The sequence below is a fragment of the Bicyclus anynana genome, chromosome 20 (genome assembly GCF_947172395.1).
Source record: "Bicyclus anynana chromosome 20, ilBicAnyn1.1, whole genome shotgun sequence".
Taxonomy (NCBI): Eukaryota; Metazoa; Arthropoda; class Insecta; order Lepidoptera; family Nymphalidae; genus Bicyclus; species Bicyclus anynana.
Window position 1 is genome coordinate 8,918,850 of NC_069102.1, and position 19,724 is coordinate 8,938,573.

General features: G+C 37.1%; 1 protein-coding gene across 2 annotated transcripts in view; it reads left to right on the forward strand.

Annotated features, from left to right (window-relative positions):
• LOC112057970 (membralin) overlaps window positions 1–19,724 on the forward strand; it is a 175,270-nt gene that overhangs the window by 18,253 nt on the left and 137,293 nt on the right. For both annotated transcript variants that reach the window (XM_052887887.1, XM_052887889.1), the window contains exons 7-8: window positions 1,279–1,336; window positions 18,170–18,253. In XM_052887887.1, the coding sequence (XP_052743847.1) occupies window positions 1,279–1,336; window positions 18,170–18,253 (142 nt within the window). The remainder of the gene's footprint in view (window positions 1–1,278; window positions 1,337–18,169; window positions 18,254–19,724) is intronic.

Here is a 19,724-nt window from a genome sequence, read left to right on the forward strand (position 1 = left end):
TTTACATTTAACATTCATCATCATCATATCAGCCGATGGACGTCCATTGCAGGACATAGGCCTTTTGTAGGGACTTCCAAACACACATATAACGATACTGAGCAACCTGCATTTAGCGAATCCCTGCGACTCGCTTGATATCGTCAGTCCACCTGGTGGGGGGTCGACCAATACTGCGCTTTCTAGTGCGGGGTCGCCATTCCAGCACTTTGGGACCCCAACGTCTATCGGCTGTACATTTAACATTAGGTGGGCATAAAGTCCCCTCAGACCTACTTGTTGTATCCTACGATACTGATTACTAAATGCTCTTAGTATGTTAAATATAAATTGGATGTGCAATTGAATTCATTAACGGAACGCTTAGTGTAGATTGAATGCATTTGAATACGATCGGATACGTGTGATCGTTCCCAGACGATATTCCCTGAGCTAGGACCCCGAGACGAAAGGGAATTATTTAATTATAGATATTGGTATCGATCAAACAAAAAAATCTGCGATGTGAAGCGTTTTTTTTCGCCGATTCACTTGATGCTAAGTGACTATTTATATGGTAGAGCTCTAATTTGAAAGAAGTACGACTCGTTCAATTTGGCCGGTGGGAGGCTCTGGCCGTGGTTATCACCCTACCGGCAAAGATTTACCGCCAAGCGATTTAGTATTCCGGTACGATTTCGAGTAGAAACCGAAAGGGGTGTGGATTTTCATGCTACTTCTAACAAGTTAACCCGCTTCCATCTTAGTTTGCATCATCACTTACCATTAGGTGAGATTGTAATTAAAGGATAACTTGTAAAGTATAAAAGAAGAAAATTCCACACGTTTTTGCATACACTGTCAAGGTATGCGACAATGAGCCATAAAGTCAAATAAGCTGGCGGTAAGTCGAAAATAGATCAGAGTCAAACAAAAAAAATAGTAAAACCTGCCTAGTGCGTGTCGGGCCAAGCGCAGTGTATGGTTACGTAGATTAAGTTTACATAGGTTAGTTATCGTAGGTTTTAGCATTTAATTAGAACGAATTAAATGCTAAAACTATGGAAAAATTGGAACAGGACAAGTCGAATTTAGTAGAACAAAAATATTTTAAAAATCATTAAGATTATAAGTTTGTTTAACCAGTTATAGGTATATTTCATTACTGTATCCTGTAAGTGAATTAGAAATAAAAAAAAAAAACATTTAAAAAATATCAAAATGACCTTTGTTACTGACTGGTTAAACGAATCTTGAGTTTTGAGTTCATTACTGTATCTGTTTGTTTTGTTGTTACAGACGGTATCAATATCGATGCTGCTTCGCTATGCTCACCACCAGATATTTGTCTTCATCGGTAAGTATACATTTATTTATTAGTGTTGAACCGACTTCCAAAAATGAGGAGGTTCTATTTTTTTAAATTGTTTTCAATGATAAAAACTGCTAGTTTAAAACCGAGCCTATGTGAGTAAATCTACATTTCTTTAAGGCCTTTTTTTATTTTCGCGAGAATGTATATTTTAAAGGTGGGCGTTTCAGACAGTTCAGGCTGACTACGTCCAGTGTCCTAATCAGACCTTTAAAATGTCGGTGCGTAAAAATTAAAAAAAAATCTTAAAGAAATGTAGATTACTAACCAAATATGTATTTTAAAATAAGTATCATAAAACGTGATTTTTTTAGAATTGTTTTATATATCAGTAAATTAAATCCCTTATTTAGGCCCTTTTTTAAGGCCCTGAGTATCCTATTTGGTTGAGAAACAATTCGCGAATTTAGTGAGAAGATATTTAGTATTTCGCGATTTTAAGGTAAACGGTAAGATTTTTTTCTGCGCTTCTAATATAGTTGTATGAATTAAGATTTAAAAAAAAATAGCTAAACAAATACAATTTCCTCATCCAAGGAAGGTACAAAAAAACAAGCATCAACAGTGCAATTATGAATTGTTTGAACGAATTTTGCGAAAAACTCAAGTTCTGAGCCGGCTCAACGGCAATCTCTTTGTAATAACAATAATTGCGTATAGCGCCCGCGGCTCCCCCCCCCCCCTCTGTGCCTCCGTTTCGAAAATAAAATACAACAGGACGGATTTACCTAGCTCTCCCCTCTTTGATCCGACAATTAGCCGGGCGAAGATAATTTGCTTCTTTCCCAGTCCGCGCTCCTAGCCACTTGGCTTCGCTTGGTGATTCGATACCGATGATTGTTTTTCGATTTCAATTTATTTTATTTCTCGCGAGATGAAATAATTTTTTTTTCTTCCAATTATTACGCCACTGCAAAGTGGCGGGCGCTTCGCTTAAGCTGGGCTTACCTTTGAATTTTCTCGAATGGAAATTATTTTTAATGTTCGATTTTTATTTTCGTTGAAGTAGTTTCTTAAGGCGTTTGAAATATCTACAATCATATTATTTTATGATAGCTGAAGTAGCAGTGGGCAGGCCACATAGTTTGAAGAGCCGATGGACGTTGGGGTCCCAAGGTGCTGGAATGCGACCCCGCACCGGAAAGCGCAGTGTTGGTCGACCGCCCACAAGGTGGATCGAAGACATCAAGCGGGTTGCGAGTCGCTGGATGCTGGCGGCTCGAGACCGTTTTGTTTGGAAGTCGATGCAAGAGGCCTATGTCCAGCAGTGGACATCTATCGGCTGATGATGATGATGATGATGATGATGGATGATGATGATGGTGATGATATTATTATTTTATAGAGCAGAAGCCCGCGATTTTTGTGCGTATAATTTCTTAAATATATCTGCGTATAACTTAAATGTGATTGTGAATGCATTGCATTCATGTGAATTGCATTGTGAATGAATTGTGAGTGGAGATTTTAGTGTTTAAATTACAAAATACTCGCAAATGTCTGTAGATATAAACGGACCTTTAGACTCTTATTACTTGCTTTTATATTAGGTAAACATTTGTCAGGTGTAAAAAACATTGCTAATTGGATTTTGGCCATTTGGGTTAACAAAATTACGTAATACCTACCTGATCGTGGATGTAGTGATGGGTATAGTTTAAATTGCAACAAAATATAGGTTTCGATATTCGAGTTGCTGTTTTTTTTTCACGTTGGAGCAAATGGTTTTTTTTTATTAGTTCTATAAAGATATATATGTTTTGTATTGTATCCCTTGAAAAAGTTTGAAAAGAGGTTGTATTTTCAAAATCTCTGTTCGCTAAATACGATTAACGCTACAATATCTGTTTTTTAGACTTATACCGGATTTTAACATTCAAAGGCGATTTTTATCTGTAAGACGCTCCCGAGCTTGCAGAATAAACTATTCAATCCGATGAGGGTAGATCGCTCAATGGTTGGTCGCTATGACGACTCATCCCGGCTGAGGCTATTGAGGCACATACTTAACGTAAAGGACTGGAAAATTCTGTTAACACCGTGAATATCAAATAACATTGCCGGTAGCCGGCAATTCTTTTTTTTACAAATAAAATATTTAACGAATATTTTTTCCTGGTAGGTATAGATGTCACAGATATTTCTATAAATAAGAATTTATTGTTGGATGTTGCTTTCATGTTCTTTTTTGCCTTCAATTTGAAAGGATTGAATATTTTATGAAAATATTTCGGTTTGTTGTTAGACAAGTTTCTAAGAAATTATCTTGAATTAATTCAAACAATTTCATCTGAGTTTTTTATTTTATCATGTTTGCTCTTGGAGCTTTAAGCGATTGTAGTTTTCCGTACAATATCACAGCAATTTGAACCTTATTAACGTAAAATTCATAGTATAGACTATAGCTTGGCAACTTCGTTCGTAATACTCGCAATGTTGCGCGCGGTTCGGGGGGCGTGTAGCGATGAATGAAAAACCCACGACTGATGCATGTCACTTCCCCGCATGCACGATTTCAAACCGGTGCAGACTTTCCCCCTGTCGCCCGCATATCATGGGAGTATATAATGATTTATTTATTTTGCTATCATCCGCGAAAATTCGGCGAACCCATGCGATGCAATTGCAAAAAATTTTGCAATTGCACGTTGTAGAGTCAACATCTCCTGAGGATGCTCCGGTTTCGGGGTGAAACGTACGTAGAGAGTATGTTCGCCGAATTTTCGCGGATGATAGCAAAATAAATAAATCATTATATAATCATGATTAACTTCCGCAAAGTAACGCCTGCTTCTATCCAATATCATGGGAGTGTTATCAACGAACTTGCCAGACTATACTTCATCTGCTCTACGTAATCATGCCAAAGGTTTGTAATTTCTTTTTCGTAGCGCCATCTACTCGTAGTTTCTAGAAGTGTAAATACGATGAGATTTCCATTTGGTTTTTAATGAATTATTGTTTGTTAAAAATTATTGTATTAAAAATTTATATTATTGGTAACAGTTTATATACCTATAAAAGTCTGCTCTTTTCAAATAATATTACCATATTATTTGAAAAGAGCAGACTTCGATGGTATAACGCGTCTTTTAGATATTTTTCTATTTCATTAAAGTTTACATTTATTTTTCTCTGTGGTACAAAGAGACCAGAACTACAGAGGTATCAGTGTGATCCTTCCTTTGCACAATGCACAATATATAGGTAATCCGTTGAACGTTCGAGAAAATAGCCCTAACACACTAATACCTAACACACGCTTTTAAATCTGCTGGTTTTATTTTGCTTTCCATATATTTTATTGAAATATATAAAATTCAGACGTAAGATCATTATATACTTACTTAGGTTCACAGATTATACTGTATTATAAATATATATTACAATATAAAATAAACATATTACAGTTAAAATTCATGTTAGTAAATATTAATTGCGGTATTTGTACATAGATGACTTTGTACTGTTTTGGTCCCAACGGCAATCGTTTTTTATGTTATATTCCTATAGGAGTACAAACGACCACAGAACAGACAACGCTAAAAGCTGACGCTTTTAACAATAGAAGTAGCAAGGGGGCGTGGCCCGCGTACACCCGGGTGTGCGGAACATCGCAAGCGTGTCCGTGCATGTACTTGCAGTCTTGTTTTGTTCTGTGACAAAAGGAATAAATAATATTCAACTCTAAAGTAGGGATGACGTATTTAATTTTTCACTAAATTATATTAAACAGCCATTTAGGCCACGCCCCTGGGTACGCTGGTTTCAATACAAAGAATTGTAAAATCAATCTAGTTACTTCGTATATCTGTGCAAACGACAGTGGGTCAAAAACTTCGCGGAATGGGGGGCAAGGTGAATGCAAGTGTCACTTTTATGCTTTAAGCTTTGCTGATTTTCCTTTAGTTTCACACATAAACGCGCGTGTATGTACAATTTTACTATTACAAACAAAGCTAAACCTTCACTTCCATAAAATGGAATAGCTATTCAGACAACGATTTTATACTATTAGATATGTTACATGCCTACAAAATCACCGCAAAAAATGATCCGAATTTAGCTACTCCGCTGAGCGCACACATGCAGAATTTAGTATTTAATATTGATTTATAATATAGTTTTTCTGAACCCACAACTCGACATAGTAGACAATATCAAGGTATTATTTATTTAAATAACTTTCGTTGTTTACTATGCGACCAAATTAAATTAAGATCTTTGTTGGCCTCAGTTTCGACGCCAACAGACAGAGCCAAAACTACTAAGATAAAAATTGGAAAATAATTTCATTATTATAGCCCCTAGTCTACGAGTAATATTATAAAGAGGTTAAAGTTTCTGGTGTTGTAGTGGGTAATCTCTATTGAACCGATTATAAAAATCTTTTTTACTAAAAAGCCACGTTATTTGTGAGTGTGACAGGCTATATTTTATCTCCATATTCTCATGGGAACGGTAACCACGCGGGTGAAACGGCGTCGTCTAGTTTATAACAGTTGTAGATTCGTACTCTCTTGTTAGTTACAAAATACACAAATTATTTATAATACATATATTACATTTCTACTACATTTATAAAATACATTTAAGTATAATAATTATTTACTATACAGTCTGTTCTCACCCTAAATCCTTCAAGGTGGGTTGATGTTTCACCCGTAACATTATCCTTTGCTTAATTTTTACTAATGGATAGAAAAAAACACCCCGCGGCGCTCGGACCAACGGATAGCCTGTCTTCTTGTGAATTAAAACAACAATGAGACTGTTTTCAACCGACTTCAAAGAGAGCGATTTTTCAAGTTAATTAATTATCCATCCTGCCGCCCTAGCCAAGTGGCACGTCGATACTCTTTCTACGATCGCTAACGCTTCGAAAAGTAGAAAAATGTATGGGAATGACAGATCTTGATCACGTGACCTGTCGATAGCAAATGTCATTCCCATACGGCGTCGGCGTCGTCTGCTATCCATAATATCTATACTAATATTATATCGCTGAAGAGTTTGGTAGTTTGCTTGATTGAACGCATTAATCTCAGGAACTACTGGTCCGATTTGAAAAATTATTTTAGTGTTAGATATCCCATTTATTGAAGAAGGCTGTAGGCTATATATTATCCTCGTATTTCTACGGAAACGGGAACCACGTGGGTGAAACCGTCCGGCTTCAGGTAGTAAATTGTATATAACATGAAATTATTGTAATGACATGTAGAACTTGACAACGGGTCACGATAGTCTAGGACCAATTGGTCGTAAAATAGCCTTTTTCAGAGTAAATTGCTTCTTGCTTCCTCCTATACCTAGCGTGTTTGAACGAGTAACTATCGTACAACCTTATTTACATTGATCTCTAATGAGCGTGCCTGCCTCACTTGTATGAAGTAAACTGGAAAATCAGTAAGTAACCTCTGGATCATACGCACCATTTGTAGTCTCGTCGTTTTCAACTTATCAATTGCAACTGATTCAAGAAAAAGGTTAAGCGATTTCTACATCGGTTATTTACGATTAGGTTTTCTACCTTCTAACAAATTTGCATTCCTTCGAAGTATTGGTGCATTTTAATAATATATATAAATATAAGAATAATAATAATTTATTTACTAATACATGTTGATTTGATTGAAAATAATGTGACATACAGGAAAATTACCACAACTATACCAATAATGAAATAAATTTAAGAAATTCAATATCCCGTGTCTCAAACGGTGAAGGGAAAACATTGTGAGGTAACCTGCATACCTGAATTTTAAGAAAAAGAATTTTACCCATTAATAGTTTCAAGACTCCTTTCAGTATTTTTTGCTATTCCATTTATTCCAAACATGAAATTATAGCTAATAATGGTTGGAAATATGACATAAAGTGGGCACAAATTATAGTCTAATAACGTTCGTCGCATCAAGTAAACAAAATAATTATCATCGAGCAATCCGAAGCGGACGATCTCAGAAATAGATGATTATTATCCAATTTTCCAGATTCCCCGCTATGAAAATTATTATATCAATAAAAGCGAAGGCCTCAAAATGTTATAAGTAGCTAATTTGGTGTTTTTTGTTCCTTTAAGGCGATTTGCGATGTAATTTGATCAATTATTTCGCTTCCTTGGGGCGTAATCTGCGCGAAGTACCTTCCGGGAGGTATCGGCAGCGGAAATAAGTAGATAATAATGACGTCAATAAAATATTTTCTCTGTTTATTATGAAAATAAAATGATGAGCGCCAATCAAGTCAATTAGCCCGTTTGTACAGACTTCCTACGTTTTCATGTAAGATATTTCAGTTTTGTACATTTATTTATTTATCCGTTTGTTTGGGTTGTGATGGTATTTTTCCGACACGCTTTTTGAATACCTATACCATTTTTGTCGCACTGTTTGATTAGGTTTTCTTCCCTCTAAGTGAATTGCATTCCTTAGGTGGGTTTGACACAAGGAAAATGTCTGGTCTAGATCTCAAAATAGCGACATACGAAAAGCATTATAAAATCTCAATTTTATAATGTTTTTCACACGTATCCATTAATAAAGTCCAATCAATTTCAAAAAACTAGGATTGAGTAAGGCTTACTAGATGATTTTGTTATTGCATTGATGAAGATAAGGAGTTTCTTGCCGGTTTCTTCTCAGCAGAATCTGCCTTCCGAATTAGTGGTAGGATCTTTACAAATAGTCAACTTACGTGTCTAAAGTGCTTGTAAACTGAGCTTACTTGAAATAAATGAATTTTAAATTTTGAATAATTCATTACTGCAAAATAAATGTAAATCTGCTAGGTCGAGTAAATTTTTACTGTAAAAAATGCAACAGGTTGACAAAATAGCAATTTTAACCCTTTAAAACGTAAAATAAAATGAACATCCACTTGCGCTGGGTACTGTGAGAGGAGTCATCTTACTTCGTATTTTTTTCTAATTAGGCCCAGAAGCGGCGCCTTCTCGCCTTTTCGTACTTGACAGCGCTAACAATCGTTCAGCTGCCTTTAATGCCAATTACCTGCTCGCTATTGTTCTCGAGCGTCAAGTATCACTTAGGGTTGCCACTTTCTTTGTATTTTGAGTTTGCTAAGGGTTGTCCTTAGCGTGGATACAATCTATAAGTAAAAAGAGTTGTTTGTCTTCGTAAAAATTACGACTTTTTATTCTACACCTATGACTGCGGTCATAAGAGGAAAGAAAGACTTAAAAGTGTATGTTTAGAGAGTTTGTGGAAAATGGTATATGTGTAAACAGTGATGATGATAAAAATAAATTATGTATTCCGACGAATTTATTACAAAAACATTTAATGACTAAATTCAATATATTTTTTGTATCATTCATCCCCGCCCGCTGGACTATTGTCGTAGCAACTCGTAGCACAATACCCGCCGCGTGACAATTGTCGTAGCATATCGTAGCTCGATCCCCGTCCGTTGGACTATTGTCGTAACACGATCTCCGAACAGACTATAGTTGTAGCAACTCGTAGCACGATATCCGCCCGAGGGACTATTGTCGTAGTAACTCGTAGCACAATCACTTCCCTTTTTACTATTGTCGTAGCTTTGTAGCCCGACCCTCGTCCGTTAGGCTATAAAGATATGGCAAATATTTTCATTTTTTTTTTAAAACATACTAGTGTCTAACAAGTTCGGTTGAATATTTCACTGTGCATGTGTGCACTTAGCGGTAGTAGCTAAATTCGGATCACTTTTCGCGGTGATTTTGTAGACACGTAACATGTTTATAATATAAAATATAGCAAAACAAAAAAATATTTTATTAAACATAGTATAAGATACTTTTTATTCTCCTAGCTTTTCTATCTATTAACATAAAGTTTAATAATGGTGTGGTTACCGACGCTTATTTGCCGTCTCCGGAGCGCCTTTGTACAATATAAAAATACACATAAATGTTTATGCTAAGTAAATACGTACGTATAAAACACTGCTCCGGTTGAGAAAGTTCTTATATTAATTGAATACCTTATTCAGAAAGAAAATAAAATCCGACAATATGTTATGTACATTGAGATTGTCTAACTTCAAATTAATAATAAAACTTCCCTTCACCATTTTTACTCTGACATAGGTACATAAATAGACGCAATACAAATTAAGGCCGCTGCATATGTAACGTGTTATATCAGATGGGACGGGATGATAAGTTTTGAAAATATTTGTTCCTACAAAATACTTGAGAAAGTGTACATCAAGGGAACTCGAGACGGCAACGTGGTTTTTTCATAACTTCACGTCCCGATGCTGCCCCGTCAACGTCCTAGCCCGTTCCGTATGCAGCTACCTTTAGGCTGCCAGTCCACCGAAGCGGAGCGAGGCAGCGAAGCCGAGAAACGGAGAAATATTAACCATTAGAACCACACAAAATCTCCGCTCCTCTTAAGTAGACAGGGACTTGCGAGCTAGTTTAAATTATCATATAAAACCGGTAAGCGGAGCGGGTAAACGGATCGGGGTTAAATAAACTTTAAATTATTTAATATAATCTGCAACTCTGCTCCGCAATCTCGGTCCGCTCCGTTGGACAGATACAGTACGCAACTCCGCTCCGCATTAGTCCGTTTCTCCGCTACGCTCTCTCGCTCCGCTTTGGTGGACAGGCAGTCGTGTGATGTGTCTTTTGGATAATTATTGCAGAATAATAATATATACGGTTGAATTGAAAAACCTCCTTTTTTAAGTCGGTTAACAAAAAAGCACAACAGATGTGTCATGTTAAAGTGTGCCATTTTATACTAGAAATTCAGTCCGCGTGCATATCTATTCCATATATTACATATCAATACAATGTATACAAATGAGTAACGGATATACCTTTATCTGCGTGTTCGTATCTAAGGCTGCATCGTCACTTAACGTCAGGTGAGATCGCATTCGCATTAGACACATAAAGGTAACAGTAATAACGAGTATAGAGATATTTGTAAACTTCTGTACACATCTGTAAAAAATTCGCATTGGAAACGGGAAGGGTGAGCACTGGTGAAATTAATTTAGAATGATGAATGATGAGGGATGACGTTGCAATTTACAATTTCCTCTGAAAATATTAGCTTATCTGCAACGATTATTTGATACAGGGATAACGTGAATATAAGGCAGGTTTCATATTTGACGGTTCTCTAAGCGTTCATTTACACGAGCGGCAGCTGCTACCGACGACTGCAGTCGGCGACGTCTCGGCGGCAGCCAACGGCAGTTGACTGCAATCGACTGCGGTCGTCGGTAGCAGTTGCCGCTCGTGTAAATGAACCCTTAGTCAATATTGGAGTCTCACAGAAGCCGCCTTTTGACGTACTGCCCCATACGTTCTTCAAGTCCGAAAGGTCGACTGGACCTTCTATCTGCGGTCTTCAAAACCCCACAGTGACACTGCTGCGATCCTAATAAGGATTCCATGAACTTACAGTAAATACAGAAAAACGCAGAACAGGGAATTCTACAGTCTTGCACTCGGCAACCTTATATGTACTTCAGGCATCACCTGCCAAAAATGTCCTAATATTTAGCTCTAAGTGCAGGGGCACACAATGCGTTGCGGAGGCGGTGTGGATCCGGAGCGGTGTTGCTGCGTCGTCTTACATAGAAATATCTGAGGCATATCACACGATGCGCTCCGGCGCCGCACCGGACTTGCAACCACCGAGACGAGGCGGGGAGGGGTGATTGCGTTGCGACGTCGGAGCGGCACCGCTCAGTTGTTTATGCGTCACAACATTACTTTATCAACAGACTGTCCAACGTTGCTACAGTGCCGCTGCTACGTAACAACGTTGCGGCGCCGCACCTCTCGTGTGCCCGCTGATAAATCTTTGCGATGCGGCGCCGCAACGCATCGTGTGCCCCTGCTCTTACATAATTGCTATAATATAAATGCATAAATGGTAAAGTTACCTTATTTTATTGTTTGCAATAGTTCCGCACGTTTGTCAGGCATTATAAAACTCTCTAGAACATTTAATAATGTTAAATACTTGGACAAATAAAACTTCATACACCACTTTCGCAAACAAAGCTCATATAATCAAGTAAAAAGCTTTGTAGAGGAGCGGTGTATAAAAGTTTCCATACTGCGACTTATTAAGGCGAATTGTGTGACAGTAGCTCTCTGTGTATATTCAAAGTTAATCATATGGAATGCACGCTTCACATTGCGAAATGAAACAAAATATTGTCTAATTAAGAAAGCATTCTCCGCACACTGTATTAAATCCTTTGTTGAAGAGAATTAAAAATTGCCTTTTCGCAACAGAGTTCATAATTTGGACGGTTTTTACAATCAGTACTTTATTAAATATTTCTTTCACGTATAAGCTAATTGTGGAAGCTTCCTTTTTTGTTTTCATTTAGGTTTCATATTGAGTTGGTTATCCAAGGGATGGAATTGAAGATTATATAGAAACAGTTTTAATAAGCGCGCTAGATCGTTGATCTTATACATTGACAGAGGGGTAGTAGTAATTTTGACGGCCTTCGTGGCGCAGTGGTATCTGCGATGGATTTACAAGACGGAGGTCCTGGGTTCGATCCCCGGCTGGCCAGACTGAGATTTTCTTAATTTGTCCAGGTCTGGCTGGTGGGAGGCTTCGGCCGTGGCTAGTTACCACCCTATCGACAAAGACGTACCTCCAAGCGATTTAGCCTTCCGGTACGATGCCGTGTAGAAACTGAAAGGGATGTGGATTTTCATTCTCCTAACAAGTTAGCCCGCTTCCATCTTAGACTGCACCATCAGGTGAGATTGTAGTCAAGGGCTAACTTGTAAAGAATAAAAAAAAATGAAAATGTAGGTCCAGCAAGGCAGGTCCCTATATAATTCGTCTGAGGTTTCATCCCATTCATGCAGTAGAAAAACTGGTCTCAATATTTGAACTATGCTAACGAAAAGACGATAAAACCTTTATCTCATTACTGTACACGGATGTGCTTGCAAAAACTCGGGGTATCCCTGAAAAGTGCCGTATGCAGCCTTCCAATCCTGTTACGCTGATACTGTATCCGAGTTGAGTGGGAGTTAATGCACTGTTGCTGACTTTTTTGGGTTACGGATTTGTGTAATTGTGTTGGAACTCTTCCTGATGTATCTGCTTTTGGGTCGTTGTTGTTTGATGCGGATCTGTGGACTTAATGGACTTTATACATGTCTAGCAGACGTCCCGCGGTTTTACCCGCGTAGTTTCCGTTCCCGTGAGAATACGGGGATAAAATATAGTCTTTGACACTCACAGATAACGTGGCTTTGTAGTGGTAATAGAATTTACAAAATCGGTTTAGTAGATCCAGAGATTACCCCTACAATACCTACCACAAATTACCTCTTCAAAGTTTACTTTATGTTGGAGCGTTTTTCATGCACGTACTTTATTTGCGTTAATTTTGATTTTATAACATTTTCATTGTAAATTAACCCAAGTCAAAATTGCTACAACGTAAAACGTTTATCGTATTCTAAATGACTTTTCAAATTATCATTAGTAGTTTTTCCTGTTTTTAGGTATAGTCGAACAATCTAATACTATGTTATTAGAACTATTTTAAGTGAGGTTGTTCGCGATTTAAGGTCCGTTTATATCTACAGACGTTTAGCGTGTCAGACACGTGCCGTGGCAGAAAAATAATATTCTTCTATACAGTGTTTATTAACGTAACGCGGCCACGCAGACGTTGACAGACACGGGCCGCGCCCGGCCAGTATTCGCGAAAAGAATATTTTGTCTGTACGGTTCATGTCTGTAGAGTCCTTTTTATGAAACCTAAAATTGACAGCGCCTTACACAACTGACAATAAGTCCGCCATTACCAAATTACAATGAGCGCCGCGTCTGGGTGACTTCTTTCATGAAAAGTACTTTAAGTGTCTCTAGCTACCTGCTGGGCAGTGTAAATAGACGGTGTCTGTGGGTGTTCTCCACGTCTGTGACGCACTGTGTCTGTAGATATAAACGGACCTTTATACGTTGATACAAAATACATACGGTTGCTGTAAATTGAAGTACCCAATACCCAAGTTGTAAATACAAGTACCCGTTGTACTTTTGTCGTTTAATTTCACTAAATTAAATATTTAAATTATCTCGAGTTAGCTGCCGCAAACGCCTGTTTGTGTCTGTAAGGAAGTGCAACGAATAAACTGTATTATGCTTAAAGGTTTCCGTTGTCGGCTCGTAAAGAATGATCCGGTGTCTCGGGCGGCGCCATTACTCCTGTGTCGCATGAAAAATTCATACAGATAGCGTTTGATCGCGTTAACGTGTCGCTAGTGGATATTTTTGTCGCGCGCACTGCTCTATGCTTTCTATGGCATAATATAACTTGGTTTACAAAATCGAGGAGCAAACTTGAAAATATCAAACTAACACCAGACGCTATCTATTATTCGCTAAAAAAAACTGTGATAGCCCAGTTGATATGACCTCTGCCTCCGATTCTGGAGGGTGTGGGTTCGAATCCGGTCCTTTGCAGTTGTGTGCATTTTAAGAAATTAAATATCACGTGTTTCAAACGGTGAAGGAAATCTTCATACCCGATATTTTTTATAATTCTCTGCGTGTGTGAAGTTTGCCAATCCGCATTGGGCCAGCGTGGTAGACTATTGGCCTAACCGATCTCATTCTGAGAGGAGACTCGAGCTCAGCAGTGAGCCGAATATAGGTTGATAATCTATCTATTCGCTATCTTTACACGGTGACTTCTTCTTCTTCTTTCTTCTTCTTTACTGGGCCTTTTCCGCACTTGGCCACTAAGGGTTGGCCGTTGTATGTCGTCGGTATACAAGGTAACATTACTCGTATCGTTATATCGTTAATTTGTCGCGTTAGTGGATATTTTTGTCGCGCGTGTCGGATACGGGTCGACATCCGATGTGTATTTAAAAAACAAAATAGGTCTAACAATTCCCATTATGAACGTTCCTATAAAACCTCGAATGGCAGACGATAATCTTAAGCGAAGTTCTCGACTTGTGACCGATGTATGTTTCTCAACTCCACTCAAGTCATTCTCCCAAAATAATCCATGAAAGATTATCCAACAAAAGGTATGGACGGATCGAATGCCACGACAAGAATGAGCTGGTCGTCTATATCGCCAGCACTCTGCCTCCCAGTACTCACCACCTAACGCACAGAACACTTCGTACTATCTCGGTTAGAGACGACACGAGTCGACGATTATCGTGAATCGCGGCAAATTTTCAACAGTGAAACGAACCGTCACCCGCACCATCCTACGAGAAACGAACTTTAATCATAACATTGTAATTTTTGAAATGTTACATTACAATTGAGCCTACGGCCTTTCCGGTCAAGGACCCCGGGGTTCAGGCGTTTTCTTTTTTTTATAACAAAAATGCTGTGTAAACCTGTAAGTAGTTTAGCAAGAACATGTTATTTTTTTATTTGGGACATCTAATATACTACCTGTAAATGTTTCTGTGAAATAAATAAAACAACGGTGGAAGTACACATAAAAAGACCCTCAGCTTTTAAAATAGCTCTACGCCTGTTCTTAAGCATTTGAAAAATATAATATAACTAGCGGAGGCCCGTGTCTTCGTCCGCGTGGAAATCAATGTAAACTTTTAAGTTCTATTTCACCACTTTAGGGGTTAAATTTTAGAAATTTTTGAATTACATTATATTTCATATTTTTGATTTATGAATAAATTTTAAAAACTGTAACTCTAAAAATTAAGTTCTTTCCATAGAAACTTTCAACCCCTATTTCATCCCCTTTTCATTTTATTTTTGCAATAAAAAGTATCCTATAACCTTCTCCGTATTATGGTCTTAAACCGTGCCAAGTTCCATTTGAATTGCTTTAGTAGTTTCAGCGCAATGCCCGAATAACAAATTAACACGGACAGACAGACAGACAAAAAATGGAAAAAAATATTTTTAGCTTCAGTATCGATTATATAATGCCCCCCAACAAAAATTTTCAAAATATCTTCTATGTACAGAATGTACAAAATGTACAGAATTCGTATTATAAGTATAAATTCTAGATGGCGCTAGTAGTACTCTATGCCACGCTAACGTTTGTTGTTACAAATGGTATAAGTAAAATCTCAAATTGCGAATAAATGTATAGAAATCGACCAGTTTTATTATAAGTATAGATACGTAAGCCTAGCACACAACAGGTAAGTACGAATAGTATTTCCCACGCTCTTTATATTGTTCGAAGAGATTTCATACATAAGCTCTTCATTGTTCGCAGTTTTCTACATTTATAATATTCAGTTCACTAGCGAACGCTCGCGGGTTTTTCTGTGTTGATACAAATTATTTAACATTGAAAGGCTTAATCTACTTGTACTGGTAAATTTAAATACGTACAGTTTTCCAACATATACAATAATGGATTTAATCTTCAATGTATTCGATTAGTTAGGTAAGAGCTAAGTAACGGTTGCGTAAAAAAAAAAAAAATTGGTGGTTCAAAACCAAGCAACCAAAAATTTAAAGTGTAAATGAAGTGGTTTAGGTTCAGCTTCCAAGTTTTGATTAATTAGTTTTGATTTTTTTATTAGTCGGCAAAAGTTGCAAAAAATTACCTACTTAAACTAATTTTAACTTAAAAATAACTAATATACATATGTGATTGTGTGTGTGATGCAAACATAGTATGTCCATATTGGTTACATTTATTTTTGACGAAAAACATAAATAAAGAAGAGAAAAAGTTAATTTACCAATATCAATATCAATGCATTTAAGGGACCTAGTCTTAATGCTACAAATTGAATAAGTTGTTAAATAAAACCTTTATATAAAATCAAAATTTGCAGTAATGATTCCTCCTGGTTCAGATTGTCATTTTAGCAAATACCTCCTTTGTAAGCACATAACTCAAAAGTGTTACGTTTAATCTAGCTGACTTTTATACTTGTTTTATACGTGAAATCATTAAAAAGAAAATAAGAGCGTTTTTAGTTGGCAGCTAAAAACTCTCTGGTTGCTGTTGCTTCGTGTAAATCGTGTAAACTCGTATATTTTTAAAGGTTTCCGTTGTCGGGCTCGTAAAGAATGATCCGCCGTCTCGGGCGACACCATTACTCCTTGTGCGATATGAAACATTCATAGAGAGACTGCGTTTGATCGTAACGTAGACGAGGGAACAGCTTTGTGGCCAAATGTCTCAAATTGATCTCTCTAGCTATAGATATCAAAATAGGCAAAGACAACGGAGCTATAGACAAAGGAGATGTCCGAAATTGGGTCGACTTTTCAGAGAGATCATCATCATCATTTTCAACCCATATTCGGTTCACTGAGCTCGAGCTTCCTCTAACAATTGAGAGGGTTAGGCCAATAGTCCACCACGCTGGCCCAATGCGGATTGGCAGACTTCACATACGCAGAGAATTATGAAAATCCTCTGGTATGCAGGTGTCCTCACGATGTTTTTCCTTCACCGATTGAGACACGTGATATTTAATTTCTTAAATGCACATAACTAAAAAGTTGGAGGTGCATATCCGGATCGGATTCGAACCCACACCCTCCGGAATCGGAGGCGGGGGGCCATATCCACTGGGCTATCACTGCTCTTTCAGAATGATACAGAAATGAAAAATGTACTAAAAATCTTGTATATTTTACTAGATTACTCCATTAGAATCTTAGCCGAAATAATATTCGCCTACTGCAGAAAAATAAGCTGATTTTATTATTTTCACACCGAGCCAGTTTTGCAAATGCATATCGTAGTGATATAAATATACTCTTGGATGCGTATACTCCGCGCCACGAAATAAGTCCGGTAGACGGCGCTTATGTTTTAATGGCGCTCGTTGTCTTTTTGTATTGTCAATTAAGAATAATTTCAATCCATACTAATATTATAAATGCGAAAGTGCAGTTTAGCGGGAAAATCGAAGGAATCTACCTAGTAGTAGTAGAGCTAAATGTGACAGATGAAGAGTGAGAGTGCGCCTAGCTGAAAAGCACTTTGGTCATTGCTGCTTACATATTATACGTACTCGTTAATAAAATTATAATTTTTTCGTTCCTTTCGCCCTTCAGTTTCCGTTCTACGGAAGGTTTTCTCTTTCAAAATAAAGAGAAAATTACACTACTTACCAGGGAGTGAAGTAGTAATATTTGTTAAATCAAACTAATTTATCACACTATAATTTCTTAATTTCTTTACATAATACAATATATACAATATACTCTAAATAAATTGATTATTTAATTGATATTTTAATAATATTGCAATACATACTTACAATAACTTGATAGGTGTTCTCGCGAAGACAGTTGAACAAAGAATGAAGCCCGCTATGACAGCCAGCTTCGTCTTTTATATCCATACTCTGTGTACCTGCCAATATAGCGGCAAACGTCATATAGGCGGAAGTCATTGTTCAACTGTGTTCATTACATTCAGTCGCCATATTGGCGGAAGTCATTGTTCCACCATGCTCATTACATTCATTTAATAAAAATAGGTAAACATGAATGATATTGATATTGAAATTATTGTTAAGAATTGCTAGCCAATAGCTAACATATTTTTAACTAATACATATTTTACATTTATAATATTCAGTTCACTAGCGGACGTTCGCGGGTTTGTCCGCGTTGAAACAAATTGTTTAACATTGATACGAGTATATGCTTAAATTCAAACAAGTAAACAAAAATTACATTAGTTTATATTTCTGGTATTTAATAAAATACGAGTAGGTATGTTACAGACTTGTTACACATTTTCGCTTGTAGACATAAAAATGTTCTTTTGTTTGGTTTTCTTAAAAGATTTTCACGTTCCGTGTATGCATTGTTCCAGTGGATCTGCTGCAGATGCTGGAGTTCAACGTGACCGTGTCGTTCCCAGCGGCGCCACTGCTCACTGTTATTTTGGCTCTAGTGGGTGAGTGCATATTTGTCATTCCGCATACCGGGTACACTGGGTATTGTATATTATGACTAGCAGACGCCCCGCGGTGTCAAACGCGTAGTTCCATTTGTCATGAGAATATGTGAGTAAAATAAACCTAATGACACTCACAAATAACGTGGTTTTCTAGTAATAATAGAAACAGAATCGGTTCAATAGTCCCAAAATTCGCACAATTGAAAAGTTGGAGGTGTATTCCCCGGACCGGATTCGAACGTACATCCTCCGAATCGAAATTAGAGATTGGAGGTCAAATACACTAGGCTATCACGACTCACAACTTCACAAGTAAGGGATGATGACAGTTTTTTAAATTGTATATAAATTAGGAGTATGCTAATAGTAAATCAATTTTGTAAAAGTAACAGGGTAACTGCGATCATTACTTCCCGAGCTACAGAGATTTAAAGGGTCAGATTTGCGGCGCTGCCACGGAACCCTGAAAAACGCTCCATATACAAAATGGCACGAACTAATCACGTCGTAGTTACATAATGATCGTTATGGCACAAATCTAACGATAATTATGTAACTACGACAACGTTCAAACAAAATTACTAATATCTTTGTTATTTGTGCGTTTATGTTTATAGTTCACATTTAATGTAAGGAAGCTAAAACTGTATGAACTTTCATGTAGTTACCATAAAAGATTTTTAATAGATTTTGAAATTTTATAATCTTATTTATTTTTCAAATATTCAGTCAGTCTTTGCTTTTTATGTATAAATAAGTTCACATTGACCTTATTTACCCGAATGTAATATAAAAATCAATATATTCAAACCTAGTCATCATCCCCAAACTGAATATGTTTGATATAATATTTACCGCTACAATAGAGAAACAAACCGTTAAATGAAAAAAAAAATCAAAACTAAAAAAAATTACCCTAGTGTTAAATTGCCATATTTACTATTCAATTACTTTATATTATACTGATGTCGTATTTGCAAATACATATTTAGTAAGAAATTAATAAATTATACTGTATTTTAGAAACAGTATTCCTTTACGTTTCGTGCATGGGAGCACAATCCTTACTAAAGTCAACCAATTAACTATATCTTAGCGACTCCTCGAGTTCTCTTAGCGTTTTACCGCAAAGCGCGACTTGCAAACGGCGGTGTAAATGAAGACGATATATGTAGCGCTAAAAGTAAGCCTTAGCTAGGGTTGTCGATTTCCTATAAAATTTATAAATGACACTTATTAATAAATCCGAAATGAAAAAGTAGTAGTGGTATAGCTTTTTGTGAATGAGCTTGTCTGTGGAAGTACTACTGCCATGTATATTTCTGCCGCCAAGCAGCTGTGTGTTCTGATCTGAAGGCCATGGTTACCGGTGTAATTACAGGCACAAGAGGCTTAACACCTACGCTACTGGTACAGCTTGAAAATATCAGGAATCGGGATAAAAAGGCGTAGATAGAAAACCGTAACC